General features: G+C 42.7%; 1 protein-coding gene across 2 annotated transcripts in view; it reads left to right on the top strand.

Moving 5' to 3' along the window:
- Nucleotides 1–12248: 12248 nt before the first annotated feature.
- Nucleotides 12249–22034, top strand: part of NFE2L2 (NFE2 like bZIP transcription factor 2) — a 30932-nt gene continuing 21146 nt past the window's right edge. Inside the window, exon 1 of one of the 2 annotated variants that reach the window (XM_084892367.1) lies at nt 12249–12526. In XM_084892367.1, the coding sequence (XP_084748493.1) occupies nt 12482–12526 (45 nt within the window). In that variant the 5' untranslated portion in view covers nt 12249–12481. Of the gene's footprint in view, nt 12527–13918; nt 14070–22034 lie in introns of those variants that run through there. The other variant, XM_084892368.1, reaches the window with a different exon arrangement.

The raw sequence follows: 22034 nt of genomic DNA, 5'->3' as shown, positions 1-22034 counted from the left end.
ACCAAAAAATATACTTTTTGCAGTTTTGATAAAAAAAAAAATAGGTGTAATTTTTATTTATTCACATTGGACAGTTAGTGTGATAGCTGTTGTATTTTTTTTTATTTGACAATCAAAGGGAAAAGAGGTCAATGCCCTTGAATAAATAGTCAGATATTGCATATTTTAAAAATTATTATGGCTCACCAGTGTCCCATGGCACACTGTTTGAAAATCGCTGGCTTAGATCAAAGGTAAGCAGCTGAAATAAATATTTATCCCCTTCTGCAGGCTTACAGTGAGCCAATGGGCTTACATAGCACACACAATCCTAAGTGACTTTGGGTGTATATAAAAGTGGAGTTGGAAAATAATTCTGAATTAAGTCACAATGTAAAAGGGAAGGGCAGCAGTCATTAGCTCTAATGTACTAAGTATTACATGGATTTGAAATTAAGACATTAAATTTCAGTAAATTCTTAGCAGTAATACCACAGAATTTAGCCAGTAAGGGCTTCTAAATTACAAACATAAAATGTTACAAAGAACACTAAGAATTATGACTTATTTTCCACTTCCATTATTTTAAATTATAAAAATATTTTCTGACTGGAGCCTGATATTCTACTAGTGCAATAAAGCAAACCTCATATTATAAAGACCCCCTCAAGATCATGTTCCTTTGACTCAGAATAATTCCTTGATGAGTAGAAAATGAATGTTATAAATCTATTAATAAAAAAACATTTAGCCCTAACCAGTTAGGCTCAGTGGATAGAGCATTGGACCCAGGTTCGATTCTGATCAATGACATGTACCTTGGTTGCGAGCACATCCCTAGTAGGAGGTGTGCAGGAGGCAGCTGATTGCTGTTTCTCTCTCATCAATGTTTCTAACTCTCTATCCCTTTCCCTTACTATCTTTATAAAAACATCAATAAAGTATATTTATTTATTTTTATTTTTTTATTATTATTTTTATTTTTTGTAAACAACAGGGATTTATTTCTCACAGTTCTGGAGGATGCAAAGTCCAAGACAAAGGAGCTAGCAGATTTGATATCTAGTGAGGGCCAGCTGCCTGCTTCATAGGTAGCCAGTTTCTTGCTGTGTTCTCAGGTGGTGGAAGGGAAGCTTTCTGTGGTCTCTTTTGTAAGGGCACTAATCCCATTCATGAGGGATCCAGCCAGAAGGTAGGAAGGACCTCTTCTATCTCCTGGTAATTCCCTGGCTTGTGGTAGCAAGTGCCAATCTTCATACAGTACTATAGATTGAATGTTTGGGTTGCCCCCCAAACTCATATGTTGAAACCTAATATCCCTTGTGATCAGATCAGATCAATAAAGTATATTTTTAGAAAAACATTTATAAAATAACATATACAGCTTCCCTATCTATACATATAAAAGCCTAAGTGACTCAACGACTGAAGGACCCGTCGACCAGTCGCTATGATAGGCACTGACCACTAAGGGGCAGATGCTCAACTCAGAAGCTGTCACCTGGTAGTCCGTGAGCTCCCACAGCCAACCTCCCATGCCCAGCCAACTGCCTACAGTCTCTCTCTCCTGCAAACCTCCCACAGCCCCGATCACTGAACCATAGACCTCACCTGTGCCTTTATTTTCACCATAAACACCATGATCTCTAAGCAAATTAGCAGCTGATATTTTTAATATGAGACCTAATACAATACAACAAAACAGTGTTTATACAATGTACTCACTTTCCTGTCATCTTCTTATAAAAGCAGTGCTAATTTTGGAAGAAATCTTAGAAATCAAGAAGTCTACTGATACAATTATTCATTCATTTAACAAATATTTATTGAGTATCTCCACATATTATATAAAGTAAAAAGCAATAAGATAAAATGAAAAACACAGTCCCTGGGCCTTAAGGAACTTAAGTCTAAGCCAACCTATTTATTTATTTACTTATTGAGAATCTCTAGGTCTCTCAAGTTCAGACCAATGCTTGTTTTCATTATGCTGAATATCAAGCATTTATTAAAAGAACTAAAGAGTTTATATTTTTGGATTGGCAGTGGTCTCTTGTTACTTCAGTGCTTTTCGCATTGTAATTTTTTGGTTTTGGATGATCTGGCCGCTCCACTCTCGCTGCCCAGAGACTCTCCGCAGCCCAAAGGTCCATCCACGTCTGGGTGCAGAACACTTGCCTCGTTGCAGGGGCGATGTCGCAAGTGATCCCCCCCCACACTCCCTGCTGTTCCACCACCAGGATGGAACGTTTGCCTCATTGCCACGGCAACAAAGCAAGCATTCCACCAGGCTACTCTTGCTGCCTGCTCCCAGCAGCCGGCCCCCACCCCCACCCCCCAGAACTGGGGGATTCTGGCAGGGCTGAGAGGACTGGGCGCCACCATCTTGTGGCTTTGGGTACCTCCAGGTTTGTGATGGAGTGACAGTTAATTTGCATATTACTCTTTTATTAGATAACATTATGTTCTTCTAAGAGGTACCTGATTTTTTTTTTTTTCTTATAGCCATGTTGGTGCAAATTTCCTTCTAACACACACACTCTTCTACTTAAGACTTCCAAGCAGTAAAACATTTACTCTGTGATGAATGATCAATGCATAGCTCACTCAGAGCAGGGTATGTATTATTTCATTCATGAAAGTGATCTGTAGTAAAAGGGATAATTTGTGTAAAGTTCCATCATCAAATTTGGCACTGATTGGCAATTAGCTTTGAACACCATGGACCATGGAATCATATTATAAAGTCTGAATCATATTTCTTAGAGTAATATTCTTCAAATTTACTTATGAGCTATTAGCAATCAGATACAGGTTTCTAGGAATCAATATCACTTATTTGTAATGTATTTACATATTTAGATCAATAGCAATCAAGAATGGAAAACAGATATATGAACATCTTAAATGAATTTCAATTTGGAAATTATGGTGCAATTTGTATTGCTTCACTCTTCAAAGATTGTCATTAATTTAAATAAGGTCCGTGGCAAAAATTATTATATAGATCAGTGATTTTCAACTGGTGTGCAGCAAGAGGCATACTGGTATTGCCACAAGAATTTTTAAAACATGCAATGCCTAACTATTTGCTCAGGGGCACTGACCTCTTTTCTCTTAGATTATCAAGTTAAAAAATGACAACAGCGAACACAACAATAGCTATCTGGTGTGAATGAATCAAAATTAAACCTATTTTTTGGTCAGATCGGTAAAAAATATGATATTTTTTTTTTATGTGCCACTGAATTTTAGTAACTGTGTGTCATGTGATAAAAAAAAAAAGGTTGAAAATTGCTGGTATAGATCATAGTCGCTACATTATTTAATTATTCACAAAGCATTGGGTAGTATCTTGGGACCTAGCTTGGCCCGTTGAATAGAGCAAAGGTGACGGCATGAGCTAAACCTAGGATTTCACATGAACTCTGAAAAGTTACTAAATCATGAGACGGGGTGACCTTGGCCAATTTACTGTATCAGATTGAACTCAGCTTGATCACCTGTAAAATAGTTGTTGTGAGGATTAGTAGTGACATATATAGTGCTCGGAAGTAAAACCTCATACATAGTAGGTGCTCAATAAACCAAGTCTCACATAGGGCACACAATGATTTTTTTTTTTTTTATTGAATTGACTATAAGGAGATTAAGTGACCTTTTTCCTGGAGTGCACAATGGAAATTGAAAGGATATACTGCTGATAATACAGTATTTACTTCCTCAAGAGACTAGAATAGGCAAACTTTAGCAAGAAATGCCTCTATAATGTTCCTTTATGGAGAAGGCTATAGTGTATAGTGTACAATAAAAACTTTCTCTGTCTAATAAATCACTATTGTCACAAAATATTTATCCAGTGTTTAAAGCCTTTAAAAAAAACTTCAGTGACTTGTCAAGGTAGTTAATAGATTGTTTTAACTATGTTCATTAAAATTGTTTATGGTAATAAGGGTTTCAAAGGAAAAAGAATCAAGGGGAAAAACGGTAATAGTTGTTGCTTCTCAAAGCAGTTCAGGAAACACAAGTGGGTCCATAGAAGCATGGTGTGTGGAAGAAATTCTGAGGCACCAGTTGAAAGTAGTATGTTGTAGTTTCTTTTTTTCAGAACTCAGATATGCACAAAGGTACATATTTTATATTTTTCTGGAATTTTTATGTCTTTTAAATTAATAGTTAATGACATTTTCTTACTATATCCAGCAGCATGGTTTTGATTATCTAATAGCATAGTTTTTAACAGTGAAGTATATTGTAGGGTTGTATCCCTTCCTCCCAGTCAACATATAGAAAACATTACATTACACAGTAAAACCGCCGTGCCATGAAAAAAATAGTCAGCATCTTTAGTCATTAGGGGAATGGAAAGTAAATGCAAATTAAAACCACAGTGATGTGTGTGTGTGTGTGTGTGTGTGTGTGTTTTAATAAGACTATACCAAGTAGTCTTGGCAAGGATATGGAAAAACTGGAACTCTGATAGATTGTGGTGGAAATGTAGAACGTGTAACAACTAAGAATAGGTCTAGCAGATTCATATAAAGTTAAACATATTCCTACCATATAACCCAGTCATTCTCCTAGGTACTACCCAAGAGAAATGAAATGTATATCAGTCCAAAAGCTCTTGTCCATGGATGTTCAGAAGCTTTATTTGTAAGATCTAAAAAAATGGAAACAACACAATGCCTATCAACATGTGAATGGATAAACTAGTTGTGGTACATCCACACCATGAACAATACTCAACAACATAGGGGGATCAAGTATTAATTCATGCAAGCCAACATATGAATCTCAATTATGCAGAATGAAAGAAGCCAGATTATTTTTAAAAAGAGAATACATAACTTGATTCCATTTTATAATATTCTAGAACATGCAAATTAATTCATAGTTACAGAATGTAGATCAATGGTTGCCTAGGGATGAAATGGGGGACAGGGAGACACAGGATTAAAATTAGGCACAAGCAGACCTGGCTGGGTGACTCAGTTCGAGTGTCATCCTGTATATCAAAAGGTTGCAGGTTCAGTTCCTAGTCAGGGTGAGTGCAGGAGGCAACCAATCAATGTTTCTCTCTCTCTCTCTCTCTCTCTCTGTCTCTCTCTCTCTCTCTCACTTCCTCTCTCTCTTTCTCTGAAAATCAATAAAACATAACCTGGAATAAGGATTTTTTTTTTTAAAGAGGCACAGCAAATTTTGGGGAGTGATGGAAATGTTTATTACCTGGCTTGCATTAATGTCTTCACAAATATATATATATATCAAACTTATCAAATTGTGTACTTTAAATATGTGTCATTTATTCTATGTCAACTAAACTTCAATAAGGCTGTTTTGAAAAAAAACACATTGTGTCATTTTTCATAAAAATAAAGAGACAACTCTGAGCCTCTGCCATTAGATTGGGTAGATCAAGTGCCTGCTCCATCTGTGGCGTTTGCCACTTCTTGGATATGGGCTATTGTGATTTTGTATTACTGGGCCATAAGGACCTTGAGAGTAGAATTCATCTTGGTCTTCCCCCAGCATGGTATCCCTCATTAACTTCTATTTTTTAAGTGAATAAATTGTGTGGATAATTTTTGACAAAACATGGCTACCTGAATCCCTATTTCACCCTTGCCATTTTTTTTAAAAGCATCCATGGGAGGCAGCAGATCTTCATGCTTAAGAAATTTAGAGCCAGAGTGACCTGCTCAGCTACTTACTCACTGCTTGACCATAGATAAAATTAACTAGCCTCTCCACACTTCAGTTTCATCATTTCTAAAGGGGTAATAATATACTGAGCTCATTGGCTTTCTGAGAAGATTAAATGAAATAATCCATATGAAGTACATGACCCACAGTCCCAACTCAATTTTAAAAAGGCAGGTGAATTCATACATTTACCACCATCACTACTTTTGACAGTTTATGAACCCCAAAGACTAAAATATTTTATCTTTCATCAGGAGAATGAAAATGTGATGAACAGATACTTGAATCTTACAAGAAGAGAGAGCCCTAAACTAGCATTTAAGTTACTAGTGCCTTAAGCCTTTTAGAAGCATACAGCCAGAGGACTTTAATTATTAGAAGAAGGTAAGGGTTATAATAGCTTATAGTCTTGTTGGTACATTTTATACCTTGTTCTTAGACCGCATCATTAAAATAGAAAGATAAAGGCCCTGCCATTAGGTAGAGACTGGAGTTGCAAACAATCCATTTTGTCTCTCCCTGTTCTTCACGTTGAGGTTCTTCAATGTAGAATTCTGTTCTCGTGTTTGTTTGCAAGTTATCTGTCTAGTGAAAACTACTTTATCATTCTGTCCCTGGGGAATTAATTAAACAGAATGTGGAAAAATGTAATCTTCAGGGAGCTTTGCTGTGAGTGCTCTCAGTAAATACTGCACAGACAAGGGACTCTATAGAGACCTAAGCTAGAGTAGACTGAGCCTGAGTTTTAGAATCAGCCAGTTTTAGGTAATCATATTCCTGAGCATTGAGCAACTCACCTGTCTTGTAGCCTTCTGACTATGATATTGGGCCTAATCACATCTCCATGATTTGTGGGGATCAAATACATGATAGAATTATTATCATTAATAAATTGGGTTATTAATCTCTTCCAAAAATAAGGTGCTGACATGTAAATAAAATTTCACCTGGCCCTTTAGGTCTGGCCCAGTACTAGATTTTCCTTCAATAGTCCAAGTCAATTTGTTGAATGGAAAGAACATAATATAAAGAGTCAGGAAGTATTTATTCTACTCCTGGCTCTGCCAATAGTTAGTTCTGTGATCATTGTTAACCACTTCACCCCTCAGTTTCCTTAAATATTGCACTAAATCAGGGAGGGAAAACACCTGATGTATGCCACCACTCCTGCCATTCTGTACCTGCAGCAGACATTATTAGTCAATCACTGAAAATTTTCTACCAAATTAGGAAGCTCTTCTGAATTCTTCTCAGCAAAGCATTGTGGGAAGCTACTACCAAAACAACTGGAGTTGGAAAGTAAAACCTACTTGTCATCTTTGAGCAAGAAGACCTTGAATGGTTATTTTAATTATAATATTCCTCAAAAGCCAAAATATAAGAGTCCATGGTGCAGTAAATGCCAGATGAAAACTATCTTGGCAAAACTTACTTCCCTTTTCTCACAGTCAAGCCTCCAAGTGTGTTAAAGGCTTTGTCTGCAAGGCCTGTCCATGGGGATGCTCTGTTTGTCCATCAGTGCATCTTGCTTTTTGTTTGTCAAAATGAAAAGATTTAACTAATTTTTACCCTGATTCTAAAAATGCTTACTGTAAAAATTTGAACAGTGCAGAAAAGTACAAAGAGGAAAGTAAAAATTATCTGATATTTGATGCCCATTATTAAAAATTGGTAATTGGTCTTGCTGACATAGCTCTAGGCGTAAGTGCTTTTCTGTACTCTGTTTATTTTCCCCATACAACAATGTTATGTATGGGCAACTTTGTATAACATTCCAAAGCTGTAGTTCTTTGTGCTCTACTCGGTGTACTCACAAAATTCCATCCTTGTCCTATTCTGCTGAGCGAACTTTGCAAATACAGCGGTAGATTGAAAGGGCAAAGGATGTTTAGACCCTTAAACCACACTTAAAGATGTGGTCAAATTCTCCAGGCTCCACTCTAGTAGATACAGAAAGATTTGCAAAGCATGTAATTAAAATTTAATTTAAAAATGAAATGGACCCAGTAGCTTGGGGGAAAGCCAGTATTCCTCCTATAATCCCTCCTACCCCCACCCCCATATTCTTTGTTTCTTATTATAAAAGTAATATATGTTTATTTAGAAAAATGCAGATAGGCAAAATGAAAAAAATGAAATCATCACCAATCAGAATAATTATGGTTAACATTTTTTTGTTATTGTTGTTAATCCTCACCTGGAGGTATTTTACCATTGATTTTTAGAGAGAAGGAAGGGAGGGAGGAAAGAGAGAGAGACATAAATGTGAGAGAAATACATCCATTGGTTGCCTCCCACACATTCTCCCATCCACCCCTTTACCCCCACACCCCAACGACAGGGGTCAGGGATGGAACCTGCAACCCACGTATGTGCCCTTGACAGGGAATCAAACCTGGAACTCTGTTTTAAGGGCCAAGCGCTAAGCCCACTAGTGAGGGCTAATTATGGTTAACATTTTAAGCATATATTTCAGTCTTTTTTTTTTTCCTGTGAATGTATATTTATATAGGCATCACCACATATAAAGCATGCTTTTAAACTTCTGGATTTTTCTCTTTATGCATTGCACTGCAGTTTCTACAGGGCACTGTTTGTATTATGAGCAGGAAACTATTATACAAGTTAAAACTGGCTTTGGAGATTTACAGCCCTTTGTATCAGTGGTTTGCATAGTGAGGTATGCACACCAAGGAACCAAGGTTATGGGTGTGTTTTGAAATTAATACACTAATTATTTTGAACACTGCTGTACTGGAGTTCAGTTTATCCACTGGGCACGCTGTTCCTGAAGTTCAAATTCCCTCAGCAGATATTCAGAAAGTATCTTACATAACTGGTATAAATAAGGTCATGTCAGGTCCAGAATCTCTGTAACCTCCACCTACTTAATTGATGAAATGTCTAAATTCCTTAAGTGTGAGAAGCCCCAGTAGCCTAATGGATAAGGCATTGGCCTCCTAAATTCCTTAAGTGTGTTTGATAAGGAGAATATCTCACCATCACTTACTTAATGGTATGATATTGGTGCATGCTATGATGAAGTGTTCCTTTGTGTGTAGCAACACGCATATATTATAGAGAAGATAACTTCCTTATTCACAGGGAGGTCAGTTTGCTTCTGAGGGTTTGAGACTCTATTAAATTGGAAGGTACCGTGCCTGTATGTGCTCACAATGATGGTTAACAAACAAAAAACAGCCAGGAGAAAGCATACCCTTGATATTCAATATATTGATAATCAATATATGCTGTTTTAGTTAGCCACACCAAAACATAGTGGCTAAAAACAGTTTATTATAATCTCTCACAATGCTTTTTTAAAAATATATATTTTATTGATTTTTTACAGATAGGAAGAGAGAGGAATAGAGAGTTAGAAACATCGATGAGAGAGACATCGATCAGCTGCCTTTTGTACACCCCCTACTGGGGATGTGCCCACAACCAAGGTACATGCCCTTGACTGGAATCGAACCTGGGACCTTTCAGGCCTAAGCTCTATCCACTGAGCCAAACCGGTTTCGGCTCTCACAATTCTTTATTCTGACGAGGCTCAGCCGGGCAGACTTCTGCTGGTCTTGATGGAGCTGTCATATACAGTTATACTCAGACAGCAGCTGGGGCTGGATACTCCTGGGGCATGACGAGGTGAGCTGGAAGGGCCAAGACGGTTTCTTCACTCACATGTCTGGTGATTTTATTCACATGGCTTCTCTCTCCACTTGGAGTCTTATCCCCCAGGACTTCTCCCCATGGCCTCTCTTCCCATGAAAAGTTTAAACTTCTTACTCGACTTCTAAGAGTAAAATTAAAAGCAGCCGCATTTTTTTTAAGGTGGAAGCCTGACATCATGTCACTTCCAGCCTCCATCCACAATTTAAAGCAAGTCACAGGGCCACCCTTGATTCAGTGTCAGAAAACTACATAGCATTGTGCGTTGAGTGGTGATTTTTTAGGTACCATCTTTAAAAACTAGCTGCCTGGTATACGCCAACTGTAAACTAGTAACTCCAATGGTTACATTTGGAACTTAAACCATAATTCCCATCAGAGTCTGGATATGTTCTGGCTCAAACACAAAATACAATCCAGGGAAGGTGAAAAGAAGAGGAAAGAAACCTCAGTGTGATGATGAAAGGTTTTGAAACAGTAGGTACTTTCTTGGGCCTCGCAAACTTGGCAGCGTAGATCACAGAGAAGAGGGTGAAATAAATGGGTCATTGCATGACCATCATTCAAACTCTGTGTGCTCAGAAGGCTTATTGATGATGCTTATTTCAACTCTAGAGCAAATATTATAATTCTGACCATTTCAAGCATATATGGTTGTGTTTCCAAAGACAGCAAAGAATTCAGACCTGAATGGAAATGTAGAAGGGTTAGTAGTTGTGAAACCAATTAGTGGGGGAGGATTGGGGGGGGGGGGGGGGATAAATAGTAGGTAGGAGATCCTGGCAATAAAAAGGAATCCCATGGCACCGGGACAGGAGAGAAAAACCAGCATTATTTTTCCTGGTCCTCTGGAGCTTCTTAATGTCTAGTAGCTGTGCCCCCACAGCACAATATGTACATGTAGAGGGCAAGGCCTGTCTTCCATGAAGACAATCGCATTTCGGTGTTTGCCAAGACTGGAAATCCGCTTGACATGAGCGGTCTGAGACCAGGGTTCCCCGTTTGTTTGCGTACGGAGCCACCATTCCATGCCAAATAGCTCTCCTAGTGTTTATTTTTCTTAAACATGCTCAGACTCTTCAGATATTGTTCTACTCCCTTTGAAAACACTCTGCAGGTGGCTGAAATAATATGCTCCCAGGAATTGCAGTTTTGTAAAAGTAATTTCATTCAGTCTAAGCTCAATGGAAATTGGTTGGTTAACAAGGAAATACCAAATACTTTATAAACTCTTTGAGAGCAGGGGCCATGTCATATATAACTTTGGTATCTCCTACCTCTTGGGTTCATTGTCTACCTCCTGGGATGTAGTAGTTTCAATAAGTAACTCGAATTGTTAAACAATACACTCTTTGCCCTTCTTTGAGTCAGAAATTTTGTTTTGTTTCTGCAAGTTTCATGTCAGGTTCATTGTGAATAATTTCTTCTAAGGCTTCTTTTTTTCAGTGTGCCAGATCCTTTTACAGGCTTTCCCCATAACATCTGAAAGGGTTTAATTCAAGTTGAAGAACCTTGCTTCAATTACAAGCAATTAATTTAGGCTTCACTTATCTCAAGGAATGTTTGAACATATAAATTTACTGATAAATCCTGGGAGTGTTCAAATTATGCAACCTAGAGAAAGTAAGTTGAGTATTGACCTTCTGTGTGTGTGTGTGTGTGTGTGTGTGTGTGTGTGTGAAAGAGGGAGAGAGGTTTCTTGAATGAAATAGTAGAACCACCACCACTGGCACTACTTCACCTGGTTTTGCATAATATGAAGATGCTAGAAATGAAAACCAGTCTTGTTAAAGTTATACTATTTATACAGAAGAGAAAAAAAAAAACAATTTATCTATTCTTTTTTAAATCTTTAAGAATGTCACAACTTTCCTGTTTTCAAGAACTTTTAAGTTTTGTGGTCAATGATTCATTTTCAAGTAATTGTTTTTCATGTAAAATGTAATGTATTGATATATTCATCACAGACTGAAAACATACTTAAAAGTGACAGAAAAACAAGAATCATTCATGATCCTACAACTATTAATATTTGGTGAACAACTTCCAACTTTTTTCCTAGGCACATGTTTTTACAGAACGGGTCCCTTCTATACTACACAAACTATTTTATAACTTTTTAAAGTTTCCACTTTTAAAATTATATCCCGAGTACGTGAAAAAAAACTTATAAGGACGATGGCATGTCGAAGTACTGCAGTGTTAAATAAAGCACACCATCCGTGGCGTGAGCTTCGGTGGGAAAAGAAAGGTCTAGGTTGGCAGTGCCGACCACTCTCCGACCAGAAGAGACGACCTTGCCCTTGGCGCCGGGGCCCAGCCGGACTGGCAGCGCGTGGGAGACAGCGGAGGGCGCTCGGGGTGACCGCGAGCACGAGATCGCCGCGCGGCCCGCACTTCCCCTGGGCCCGGCCCGCCGCCCGGCCCCGGGCGCACGGAGGACGGGAGGGCGGCCGCGGTGCGCGCCCCCGGCTCCAGGCGGCCGCCCCCGCCCCGGTGGCGCCGCTCGCGGGCGGGAGGAGAGATAAAGTGGGGCAAGGTTCTGCAGCTCCGATCGGGGAGGCGCGGCTGCGATACCGGCGCCTTCGCCGGTCCCCGCCGCGTTTGTTCCAACTGTTTAAACTGTTTCGAAGCGTCTGACCCCGAGGGACCTGCGGCAAACAACGCCCAGCCTCTCGGGCGGGGAGTGTTGGCTCTACTTGCGGGAAGGGCGCACGGAACGCAGGGACCTGGTAACTCCTGCAGCCCCTTCCCGGCCCCGCAGCAGCCCAGCCGGCCCCCGGCCCCCGATCCTCCGGCTCCGGGCCCCCGGCCCCATCCCGCCCCCGGACCGCGAGCGGCTTGCGTCAGCCGGGGCCGGGCCGGGCGGGGGCGGGGATTTTCGGAGCCTCAGCCGGGGCGGGCGGCCGGGCGGGGACGGAAAGGCCCGGGCGCTCGCCCCGCCCTCGGGGGCGGGAGGCGTGGCGGGGCCGGAGCCCGGCCGGCGATCGGGGCCTGGCCGCGGGGAAGCCAGTGCCCGGGAGCCGCAGGAGCCGCCGCCGTCCGCGCCGCCCGGTCCGCCGCGCCTGGGCAGCCCGCACCGCACCGCCGTCGGGGAGCCTCAGCCCGGCCCCCGCTCAGCATGATGGACCTGGAGCTGCCGCCGCCGGGGCTGCCGTCCCAGCAGGTGCTGCCCCGGCCCGCCGCCCCGCCGGAGCCCCGGGATGGGAGCGGGGGCGCGAGGGGGGCCGGGGTCCCGGGGGGACAGCCGCCTCCGGTGTCTCCTCCCGTCCGTGGCCGGCGCCGGGGCTGCCGCGGGGCGGGGGGCGGGGGAGCGGGCACTCCAGGGGCCCGGAGGGGGCTGGGGACGCGCCCGGGGGACCCACGGCCGGGTGCCCGCCGCCCCCGAGGGCGCCCGGGTGAGGGTTTGGGGCTCTGGAGCGAGTGCGCGTCTCCGGCTGCGGAGCCCCAGCGCGGGCCCCCTAGTTGGAGCTGCCCCGGAGGCTGCGGGGCAGGAGGGGCGGACGCCGGCGGTCTGAGCCGGCGCGGCCCGGCCCGGCCCGGCCCGGCCCGCACTTCCGGGGCCGTGCGGCTCCCCCGCCCGCCCGGGAGCCGGCAAAAATGTGCCTAGTCACGGGGCCGCTCTTGGGGGGGCTGAGCTCCCCTCCGGCCGCGCCCGAGCCGCTTCCCGGCCGCGCCGCGCCCGCTGCAGTGAGGTCCCCTCTCCCCGCGGGGTCTGTCACAGAGGCAGGACGCGTGTGCCCGAGGTTCCAATATTCAGGACATCAGAGTTTGGAAGGAAGAAAAAGGTTTATTGCTTCAGAGGGCCTAGCTGGAAAAGCGGGCGAGCTAATAATTCCCAAATCCATTTTAGGCATCGTTCACTGTCAAGAGGAGGGAGGAGGGGCGAGGCACCGGGGGAAGGGAGGGGGCGTACACAGGTAGCATCCAAAGGTGCCCTCGCTGGTTAGAGCCCTTTTCCAAGTCCCTGTGCTCCGGGTGGGCCCCTGCTACCTCTGAGTCTGGTTCTGGGGGTCCTCGTATGCATCTCCCCATCTCTTGTGCTGATCAAGGGGTTCCTCCAGCAGAACCCTCTAGTTCGCTATCCAAACGGTGTAGCGGGAGCTATGAGCCTGCAGGCCATAAGAGAGAGTGGAAGCACGTCACTCCGTTACAGGCCGCCCCGAGCGCTCCTTTGGCCGTCCGTGAGGTCGATCTCCTAGGCAGCTCGGCCAGAAAAGCCAGCCCCCCGGGTGCGGGGCCCAGGAGGCTCCCCAGTGCCCAGCGCGTTACGGTGCCCCGACGGGCGGCTGCTAACCCGGGCCGCGCACCGCGGGGAAGTCCCCCCTGGAAGACCCGGGTCAGATCGGGGCCGGCGCGGGGCAGGAGAGGCGGGGCGGGACTCTGCGGTCGGAGCAGCCGCGCCCCTCGCCGCTCCATCCTCCCACGGTACCTCCCGGTGACGCACCCTCCCGCGTGCGTGGCCTTGGCCTTCGTGACAGCGGCCGGTTGGCTGTCAGGGCGGCCCTCGGTTGGCCCTTTCCTGCTTTATAGCGTGCAAACCTTGCCTCGCCGGAGCCAAGGGACAAGTTGGAGCTGTTGATCTGTTGCGCAACTGTTTTTTTTTTTGTTTTTTTTTTCCCCCAGGCGGCTTTGTCTTTGGATTTAGTGTTTCAGAATTGCAGTTTCAAAATGTGTGAGGCAGGATACTCTGTGTTGTGCTGTCAAGGGTAAGAGTTGCGAGTGTAGATTAGAATTTCTGTTGCTTTTCGGCTTTCGTATCTTAATATGGTTTTCCTTAAATGTTTGAGAATTTGCGTCAGTTTCTTAGCATGCTGCTGCTTTTATAAGAAACGAGGGTGGGACACCTGTGTTTCGTCGTGTTTTGCTGTGAAGTTCTGTAAATTGTTAAAAATGTGAAAATAAGTTTCTGTTCATACTTTGTAGGGACTTTTAAAGGAGGAGATGTTTATATTTCCTTTATTTGTAATTTTTTTTTTTGTAATTTGGTTCAAGGAAATGTGTAACTTATATAGTACAGTAAATACCTAATGTTTTAGTAAAATTTAGACTGATCTGAAGACCTAGAGTGAGGTTTTAACATATTGACAATGTATTATGCTTTCGTGGTTTTTTTTCCCTTTAAAACTTTGTCTTGAACTTTCCCCCAGTAATGATTGTGATTGTATTCCTCTTGTTCTCACTGGTATGAAGAAGTATGCTTTCAGATTTAACTGCTATTCAAGAGTTATCTGTATGGCCATGTATACAGTAATCTATATGACAAAAGGATATATGATGCTAATGGACTTTCCATTTTCCTAAATTCAGGAGTTGAGGCCTAGGACTCTCCATTTTTACATTTTTTTCTCTTTTCTGAGTAATTTAACATTCTATATACAGAAGTGCATAAAGGTTATATACTTTCTCATTTAAATGTGAGTTTCTAGTTTTGTTTGATAACTCCTTTTCCACCTTTGTAATCAGACACCAATTAGCATACTTGAAGACGATGAAAAAAGAAAATGGAGTAAAATTTAGAATGACTTTCATATCTATAACTAATTCACATGAAATCAGTGTAGTTGGAAAAGAACTGAACAAAGAGTCAAAGTGGATTCTGACCTTTTGCCAAAGAAATTCCAGGTATGGTGTGGTATTAGGGTATGTTTTTCACCCTCTGTGCAGAGGAGGTGTTGATGAATAAGTCGGTAAGGAGAATCTTAGATTCTTTATCTCCAGTAGGTGGAAGGAACCATCCCTTTACTCACGTCAAGGCTGTCTTGGAGAGATAAAATGTGTGAGGGATGAAACTGATCTTGGACTAGCTTGATAAGATTATTTTAAAAGAAAAACAGGACAGGCCTCCCATCTCCTGAATGAATGTTAACCAGAGAACAACTTGCCTTTTTCGATGTGAAGAAGTTTCTTGAGAGACTGTGGAGGCAGGATGTAGGCATGAGTACACAACTCACATCAGTCTTTCTGCATTAAGAATAGCTTGGGCCATTTTGGAATCTCTCCTTTTTACTTGGGTTTTTATAAACAGTGTTGGGGAAAACAAAACCCTGTCTGTCTTTAGGATTACTAGGAAGAGTTAGAAGCCAAATACATTAGTTTTCATAATATTGATTTTTTATTCAGGATGAATTATTATACACTTACAAAACTGCATGAGGAAAGGAATGATCTATAAATGTATAAGTACTACCTCTTCTCTCTTTGCTGAACAAATTTATTTAAAGAGTTTTGCATACATAATATTTCCTCTAATTTTTCCTTCATCTGGGATGGATTAGTGTCTTAAACTTGGATGCAGGAAGAATTTGGCAATAAGATGGTAATAGATGTGTTATTGGTCACTTACTCGCATGCTAGGCAGTGCGATAATGGCTTCAAATGCATAATTTCACAGTAATCCCATGGGAGATTCTATTATCTCTAGTTCCCAGGTGAGAAAAGAGGCATGGAGAGGCTAATAGTTCTGCTTTAAAGAGACCCAACTATTAAGCAGTACAGGTGGGATTCAAATCTAAGTAGTCTGACTTGCATAGCACTTAATCACCACTTCCAAACTGGACCAGGACTAGTTAAGTTCTGAACAGGGAGGAAAAGCTCACACTTAAAACTGGGGAAAAGAGAGGCAGGAACAGAAGAGATTATTCATTTAATATAATAGCTTTTAAACTTTCTGGGATTTCAGCAGTGCTGTAGATTCTGACTCATTTTGGGGGGACAGTTTCCTTTTTCTTAATGAAATTTCTTAGCCACTAGAGTCTTTGTTCACCTTTATTTGCCTTGTTAGTTAGAACGTTCTCCTGTTCTGTTGACTCTTTCTTTTGAATATGTATCTTTACTATCAAAGTAAGTTTGATAATAAAGGTACATATTTATGCCAAGCCTGTGTGGCTCAGTTTGTTGGGCACCCTCCCTTGTACTATGAGGTTGATGGTTTGATTCCAGGTCAGGGCACCTACCCAGGTTGCAGGCTCCATCCCATTATTATAGTGTATGTTCTACAACACTCATTTGTCACAAAGCCTCATATATGAAAGTATGTTTGTGTGTGAGTGTGTATAAGTTTATTTGACCCAAACTCTGGTAGTAGTAAAAACAAATCCAGGACATAGGATCGATTTAGAGCGCCAAATCTTTCAAAGGCCCTGTTGATAATTGACTTGTGACTCATTATAATCCATCAATAGCCTGTAATATAGGAATGAAGGAATATACACTGAGTGGCCAGATTATTATGATCTCTGAACCCATAATAATCTGGCCACTTGGTGTGTGTGTCCGGTGCCAGCCTGGCCAGGGGGAGGGGACATGAGTGGTTGGCTGGCCTGCCTGCTGGCCAAACTCCTGGTCGAGGGGACATTTGCATATTAGCCTTCTATTATATAGGATATACACTGAGTGGCCAGATCATTATGGGTTCAGAGATCATAAAAATCTGGCCACTTAGTGTATATCCTGGCCAGTGTGGCTCAATGGGGGTTGAGCATCAACCCATGAACCAGGGGTCACAGTTTGATTCCTGGTCAGGCCACAGGCCAGGGTTGCAGGATCTGTCCCCAGTAGGGGATGTGCAATTATTCTCTCTCATCATTGATATTTCTATCTCTTACTCCGTCTCCCTTCCTCTCAGAAATCAATAAAAACATATTTAAAAATATATTTATACATATAATTTTTTTTGGCAATTTTAAGAGGTCATTCTTCTCTCACAAGCTTAGAAATAGAGACTTTGGGGTCTGTGGTATCAGGAGCATACTGAGGGAGATCCACACACACACACACACACACACACACACACACACACACACACACTCTCTCTCTCTCTCTCTCTCTCTTTCTCTCTCTCTCTCTCTCTCTCTCTCTCTCTCTCTCTCTCTCGCACACGCGCGCGCTTTCTTTTTCAGTTTAGAGAAGAAAAATATCAGAACATTTTGGCTTTCAAGCCTCCTGAATCTTAATTTTTACTTTCTGCATTAGACAATTCTCTTCAATGGTCTCTAAAAATCTCTTGATGCTTATCTTATCTGTGTATCATTTTTTTCCTCTCTATAACTAAATTTTAAGTTTCTTGAGAGCTGAGCATAGAATTTATGTTTCTGTTTTTTAACAGCTTTATGAGATATAATGACTGTTTATAGCAGACAGTTCAATCAATGATTTAGTATATTCAGAATTGTACAGCCATCACTACACTCAATTTTAGAACATTTTCAACATCAATCCACTGCCTCCTGTACACCCACTACCAGTTGTCATGGCTCAGTGGTTGACCATGGACCTATGAACCAGGAGGTCATGGTTTGATTCCTGGTCAGGGCATATGCCGGGGTTATGAGCTCAGTCCCCAGTGTGTGGCATGCAGGAGGCAGCCTATCGATGATTCTCTCTCATCATTAATGTTTCTCTCTCTTTCTTCCTCTCCCTTCATCTCTGAAATCAATATATGTATATATATATAATTTATTTATTTATTTATTTTTAAAGAACCCCATATCCACTGTAGTCATTCCACAATTCTAAGCACTCCCTTGTAATTCCCTTGTAAGCACTCATATATTTTCTGTATCTGTGAAGTCTGTCTGTTCTGGATGTTTCATGTAAATGGAATCATACCATATGTAGTTTTGTATGACTGGCTTCTTCCACTTAACATAATCTGTACAAGGTTTAACCATGTTGTAGCATGTCCGGTCCTTTTTTGTTGCTAAATACTATTCCATTGTATCGATACACAAAATTGTATTTATCCTCTCATTAATTGATGAATATTTGGGTTTTCACTCTATATGTTTCTTTTTCTTTCCTATAGCAATGGTCTGCTGTCTATTAGAGTCACCATTAGTATTTTAAAATACTGCTGCTCAGACCGTATTCCTCATTAAATCAAAGTCTCAGGGGATGGGACCCAGACAGCAGCACTTTTTCAAGCTGCTGAAGGGATTTCCATGTGCAGTCAGATTTGAGAACCCTGCACAACCAATGCTTCATAACCACTGGTATTTATATTGTGACTTAGAAAATCTGGTTAGGATGTCTTACTGAAATCATGAAAGGAAGTGTTTTTATATTTGTTCACTGATCTTCACAGCCTTAAGAGCAACACCTAAATCTGAGAACTGTGTTTCAGGTGCCTGGTGAATGTTTGAAATTCAGTAAATAGAACTTGAGCTCTTTAATCCTTTATGGAGATTTGGATGTGATTTTTTTTATCCAAAGGTTTTCCCCACGTGGGTCAGTGGAAGTTTTTCATGTTTTGTCAGGAGTGTGGCCTGTGGTGACCTGTAGTCTGGATTATTTGGGAATAGCGTAGGAAAGGCAGTGAGAGCAGATGTTTGGGATAGGTGTAGAGCCCAAACGCCCGGATGAACTCAGCCTTACCCCAAGCAAGCTCTGTGCTCTGTATTTCCTTTAATATTTTTATTGACTTTTAGAGAGAGAGGAAGCGTGAGGGACACCCAGAGAGAAACATCGATATGAGAGCACATCAGTAATCCCCTGCCTCCTGCATACCCCCTACCAGGGATCGCACATATAACCTGGGCATGTGCCCTGACTGGGAATCAGCCAGTCACCTTTTGGTGCATAGGACAGTGCCCAGCCAACTGAGCCACAGGGCTAGGTCTGTGCTCTGTGTTTTTTGAGCCTTATTATCTTTTCCCAATAAAAAAATTAAAAAACTTAAATCTACAAAGCATCTTTTAGCAACTCAATTTTTTGATTCTCGATATCTACTTAGTAAAGTCCACTTTGTATTCTGACCACAGAATGGCTACCATCTGTACTCTCCCCAATGGCTTTCTGGTTTACATATTTGGAAACGGGGGCCAACTTCTGAGTTGTTTTTGAGAGAGAAAGAGAGGGAGGGAGTGGGAGCGGGGTGGGAGTGAGACACGGAGATGTTCCGCACAGCAGTCCCGCTGAGAGACTTGAGGGTGTGGGTCTGGGCTTTTGAATGTGGACGCGCCCAGAAGGGAGCTACGCCCTGTGCCAGGCCTCTCTCCAGTGTTGCCAAGCAGAGGCTGTGCAGCCCAGTCCAGTCTTGTCCCAGCCAACCTCCCATTGGAGGGTACGTTTCACCTCCCCGGGAGGCTGCCTGCTTTTCTAACTCGTCATGTTAATTCATCCCCTCCTTGTGCTTTAAGATTTAAAAAACGGTATTCTAGCCCTAGCCGGTTTGGCTCAGTGGATAGAGCATCAGCCTGCAGACTGAAGGGTCCCGGGTTCCATTCCAGTCAAGGCATGTACCTTGGTTGCAGGCACATCCCCAGTAGAGGGTGTGCAGGAGGCGGCTGATTGATGTTTCTTTCTCATAGATATTTCTAACTCTATCCCTCTCCCTTCCTCTCTGTAAAAAAATCAATAAAATATATTTTAAAAAATAAAAAACAGTATTCTATTCCTTCACTTGTTTTTAATTTTTGTGCTGATGATGTGCATAATTGTTCACCTCAAAACAGAAGAATTTCAGTGTTAACAGTTAGGTTCTATGCAATACATACTCGTATCTCTCTGTTTTAAAGGTTTATTTTATTTTATTTTATTTATTATTATTTTTATAGAGAGAGGAAGGAAGGAAGGGAGGAAGAGAGAGAAACATCAGTATGAGAGAGAAACATCTTTTGGTTGCCTTCTCTGCGTGTCCTGACCAGGGAATCAAACCCAACCTGGGTGTGTGCCCTGACCAGGAATCGGCCCAGTCACCTTTTGGTGTACGGAGGACACTCCAACCAGCTGAGCCTCACTATCAGGGCTGTACTTGTGTTTTAATGAATCATTTTCCCCGTGAAATGCCCTCCCTTCCTTCCTTCCTTCCTTCCTTCCTTCCTTCCTTCCTTCCTTCCTTCCTTCCTTCCTTCCTCCCTCCCTCCCTCCCTCCCTCCCTCCCTCCCTCCCTCCCTCCCTCCCTCCCTCTCTCTCTCTCTCTCTCTCTCTCTCTCTCTCTCTCTCTTTTTTTGCTGGAATGTAGCCAACATTCAGGGTAGGTTAGTACCATTTTGGCCCTCACCCTCCGAAGTCTGTGTGAGAAGCAGCATTGATAATATTGACGGGGTATGTAGGTGGCCTACCGATAAGAGTATGGAATTTTGCTTCACTCCGGACTTGACAATCCTCTGTCTGCTCTGCTTCAGCACAAAATTATAGCAGACATGGATGCAGAACCCACCCTATTCCCAGCCTAAGGGAACAGAGTGCAGGGGAAAGAGCCTCGTGCTTTGCGCCTTCTGTGACCAGAATGGGAGCAGAGGCGTGACGTACGGAACTACACTCCTTCAGGTGCTGGAGGGCTGACCTGCACTTGTTGCCAGTTTTTTTTTTTTAGAATACTGCAGTCTTGCTGTTGTGTGTGGAGAGTATTGAGGAAGCATCCATTTTTTTGACCTAGCAAAAAATAATATTTTGTTAACCATTAAAACTCTGGTAACGAAAACCACCCAAAATTAAAACAAGTCATTTTTTTACTTGTCATAGGAAAATAATGCAAGAAGTTGTTTTTATTCTGGGCAGTTTGTAATGAAACACAATTAAAATCTACATTGAGAAATCAACTCCGAAGGGACAGGGCAGCTTTCCTTTGTGCTGGTTGGGCCCTCCCTCGCCCCTGACCATGTGCTCCCCCACATGGTTCCCAAGCTGAGACCAGGCCGAGAATGAACACCGTCCTCTGGCTCGGATTTTCCTCTCCCAGAGACAGAGACGCATCCTCTGCTGGGAACCTCTCTACCAGGCTGCACGTTTGGGAGCGTCCTCGCAGCTGAGAGGATGGTGACTCCGAGATGGGAGGTTCCAGGCTACATTTCACTTGAAATGAGTTTTGCAATTAAAAGGAGAGGGACTGAGAAGAAAAAGATTAGCTTACAGGATTTCTTTTAATGAACCCAGGAGGACTGCAGCTTTTTTGGATTATTCCTGAGTGTTCAAGAATAAGGGATTTCTTTACAAATTGTAAATTAACAAAGACAGTGTCCCAGCCTCAAGGGGCTCACCTCCGTGTTTATCAAAAGGGGCGCTGCTAGCACGTGGGCTGAAGGGGTTCTCTTTGGAGTGGAGGACAGCCCCACATTGCAGGACGTTTTACCACAACCGGAAAGTGGAGCCATCCACCCCCATACAATTCCAGACATTCCAAAGTGGTGGCAGCAGCCCAATGGAATCATTGTGATGCATTCACTTCTAGAATGTTACTGCTTGTTCTCAGGAAATCTCCCTTAATCTTTAGAGAGAGGCCCCCATCTCCTCAGAGGGCAGCCTGCACACACCTTGTATTCTAAACTGAAAGGGGGTAATGAGAGAGAGAGAGGTCACAGAAACTGGTGACGGCCCTAGAAACCAGAGGGACTGGGTCCACTTCACTTACTCAGGCAGAGTATCTGGTCCAGTTCCCTTAACAGAGAGCAATGCTATTTGGTGGTAGTTGTTACCATGATTTACCATTTCTTGGGCTTGTAGCTGGGAAGAATTGGCCTGGAAAAGATAAACAGCATTTTTAATATTCAAGATACAGTTAAAAATCTCTTTCCAGGTCTTTACCGTCTTTTCTATTAGATACTTTTTGAAGATGTCAGAGAACTAAGGTAAGAAAGTAAGGATAGCTGAAGAGGTTGAGATGTAATAATTGGATGGTTTAGCACAAAAATATTGATTATGAGGACAAAGTGAGGTTGCCCATTTCTTATCTT

This window comes from Pipistrellus hanaki, assembly GCF_964339955.1.
Source record: "Pipistrellus hanaki genome assembly, chromosome: 8".
NCBI lineage: Eukaryota > Metazoa > Chordata > Mammalia > Chiroptera > Vespertilionidae > Pipistrellus > Pipistrellus hanaki.
The sequence above is the reverse complement of the archived record's forward strand: the minus strand, read 5'-3'. Positions and strand labels throughout refer to the sequence as shown.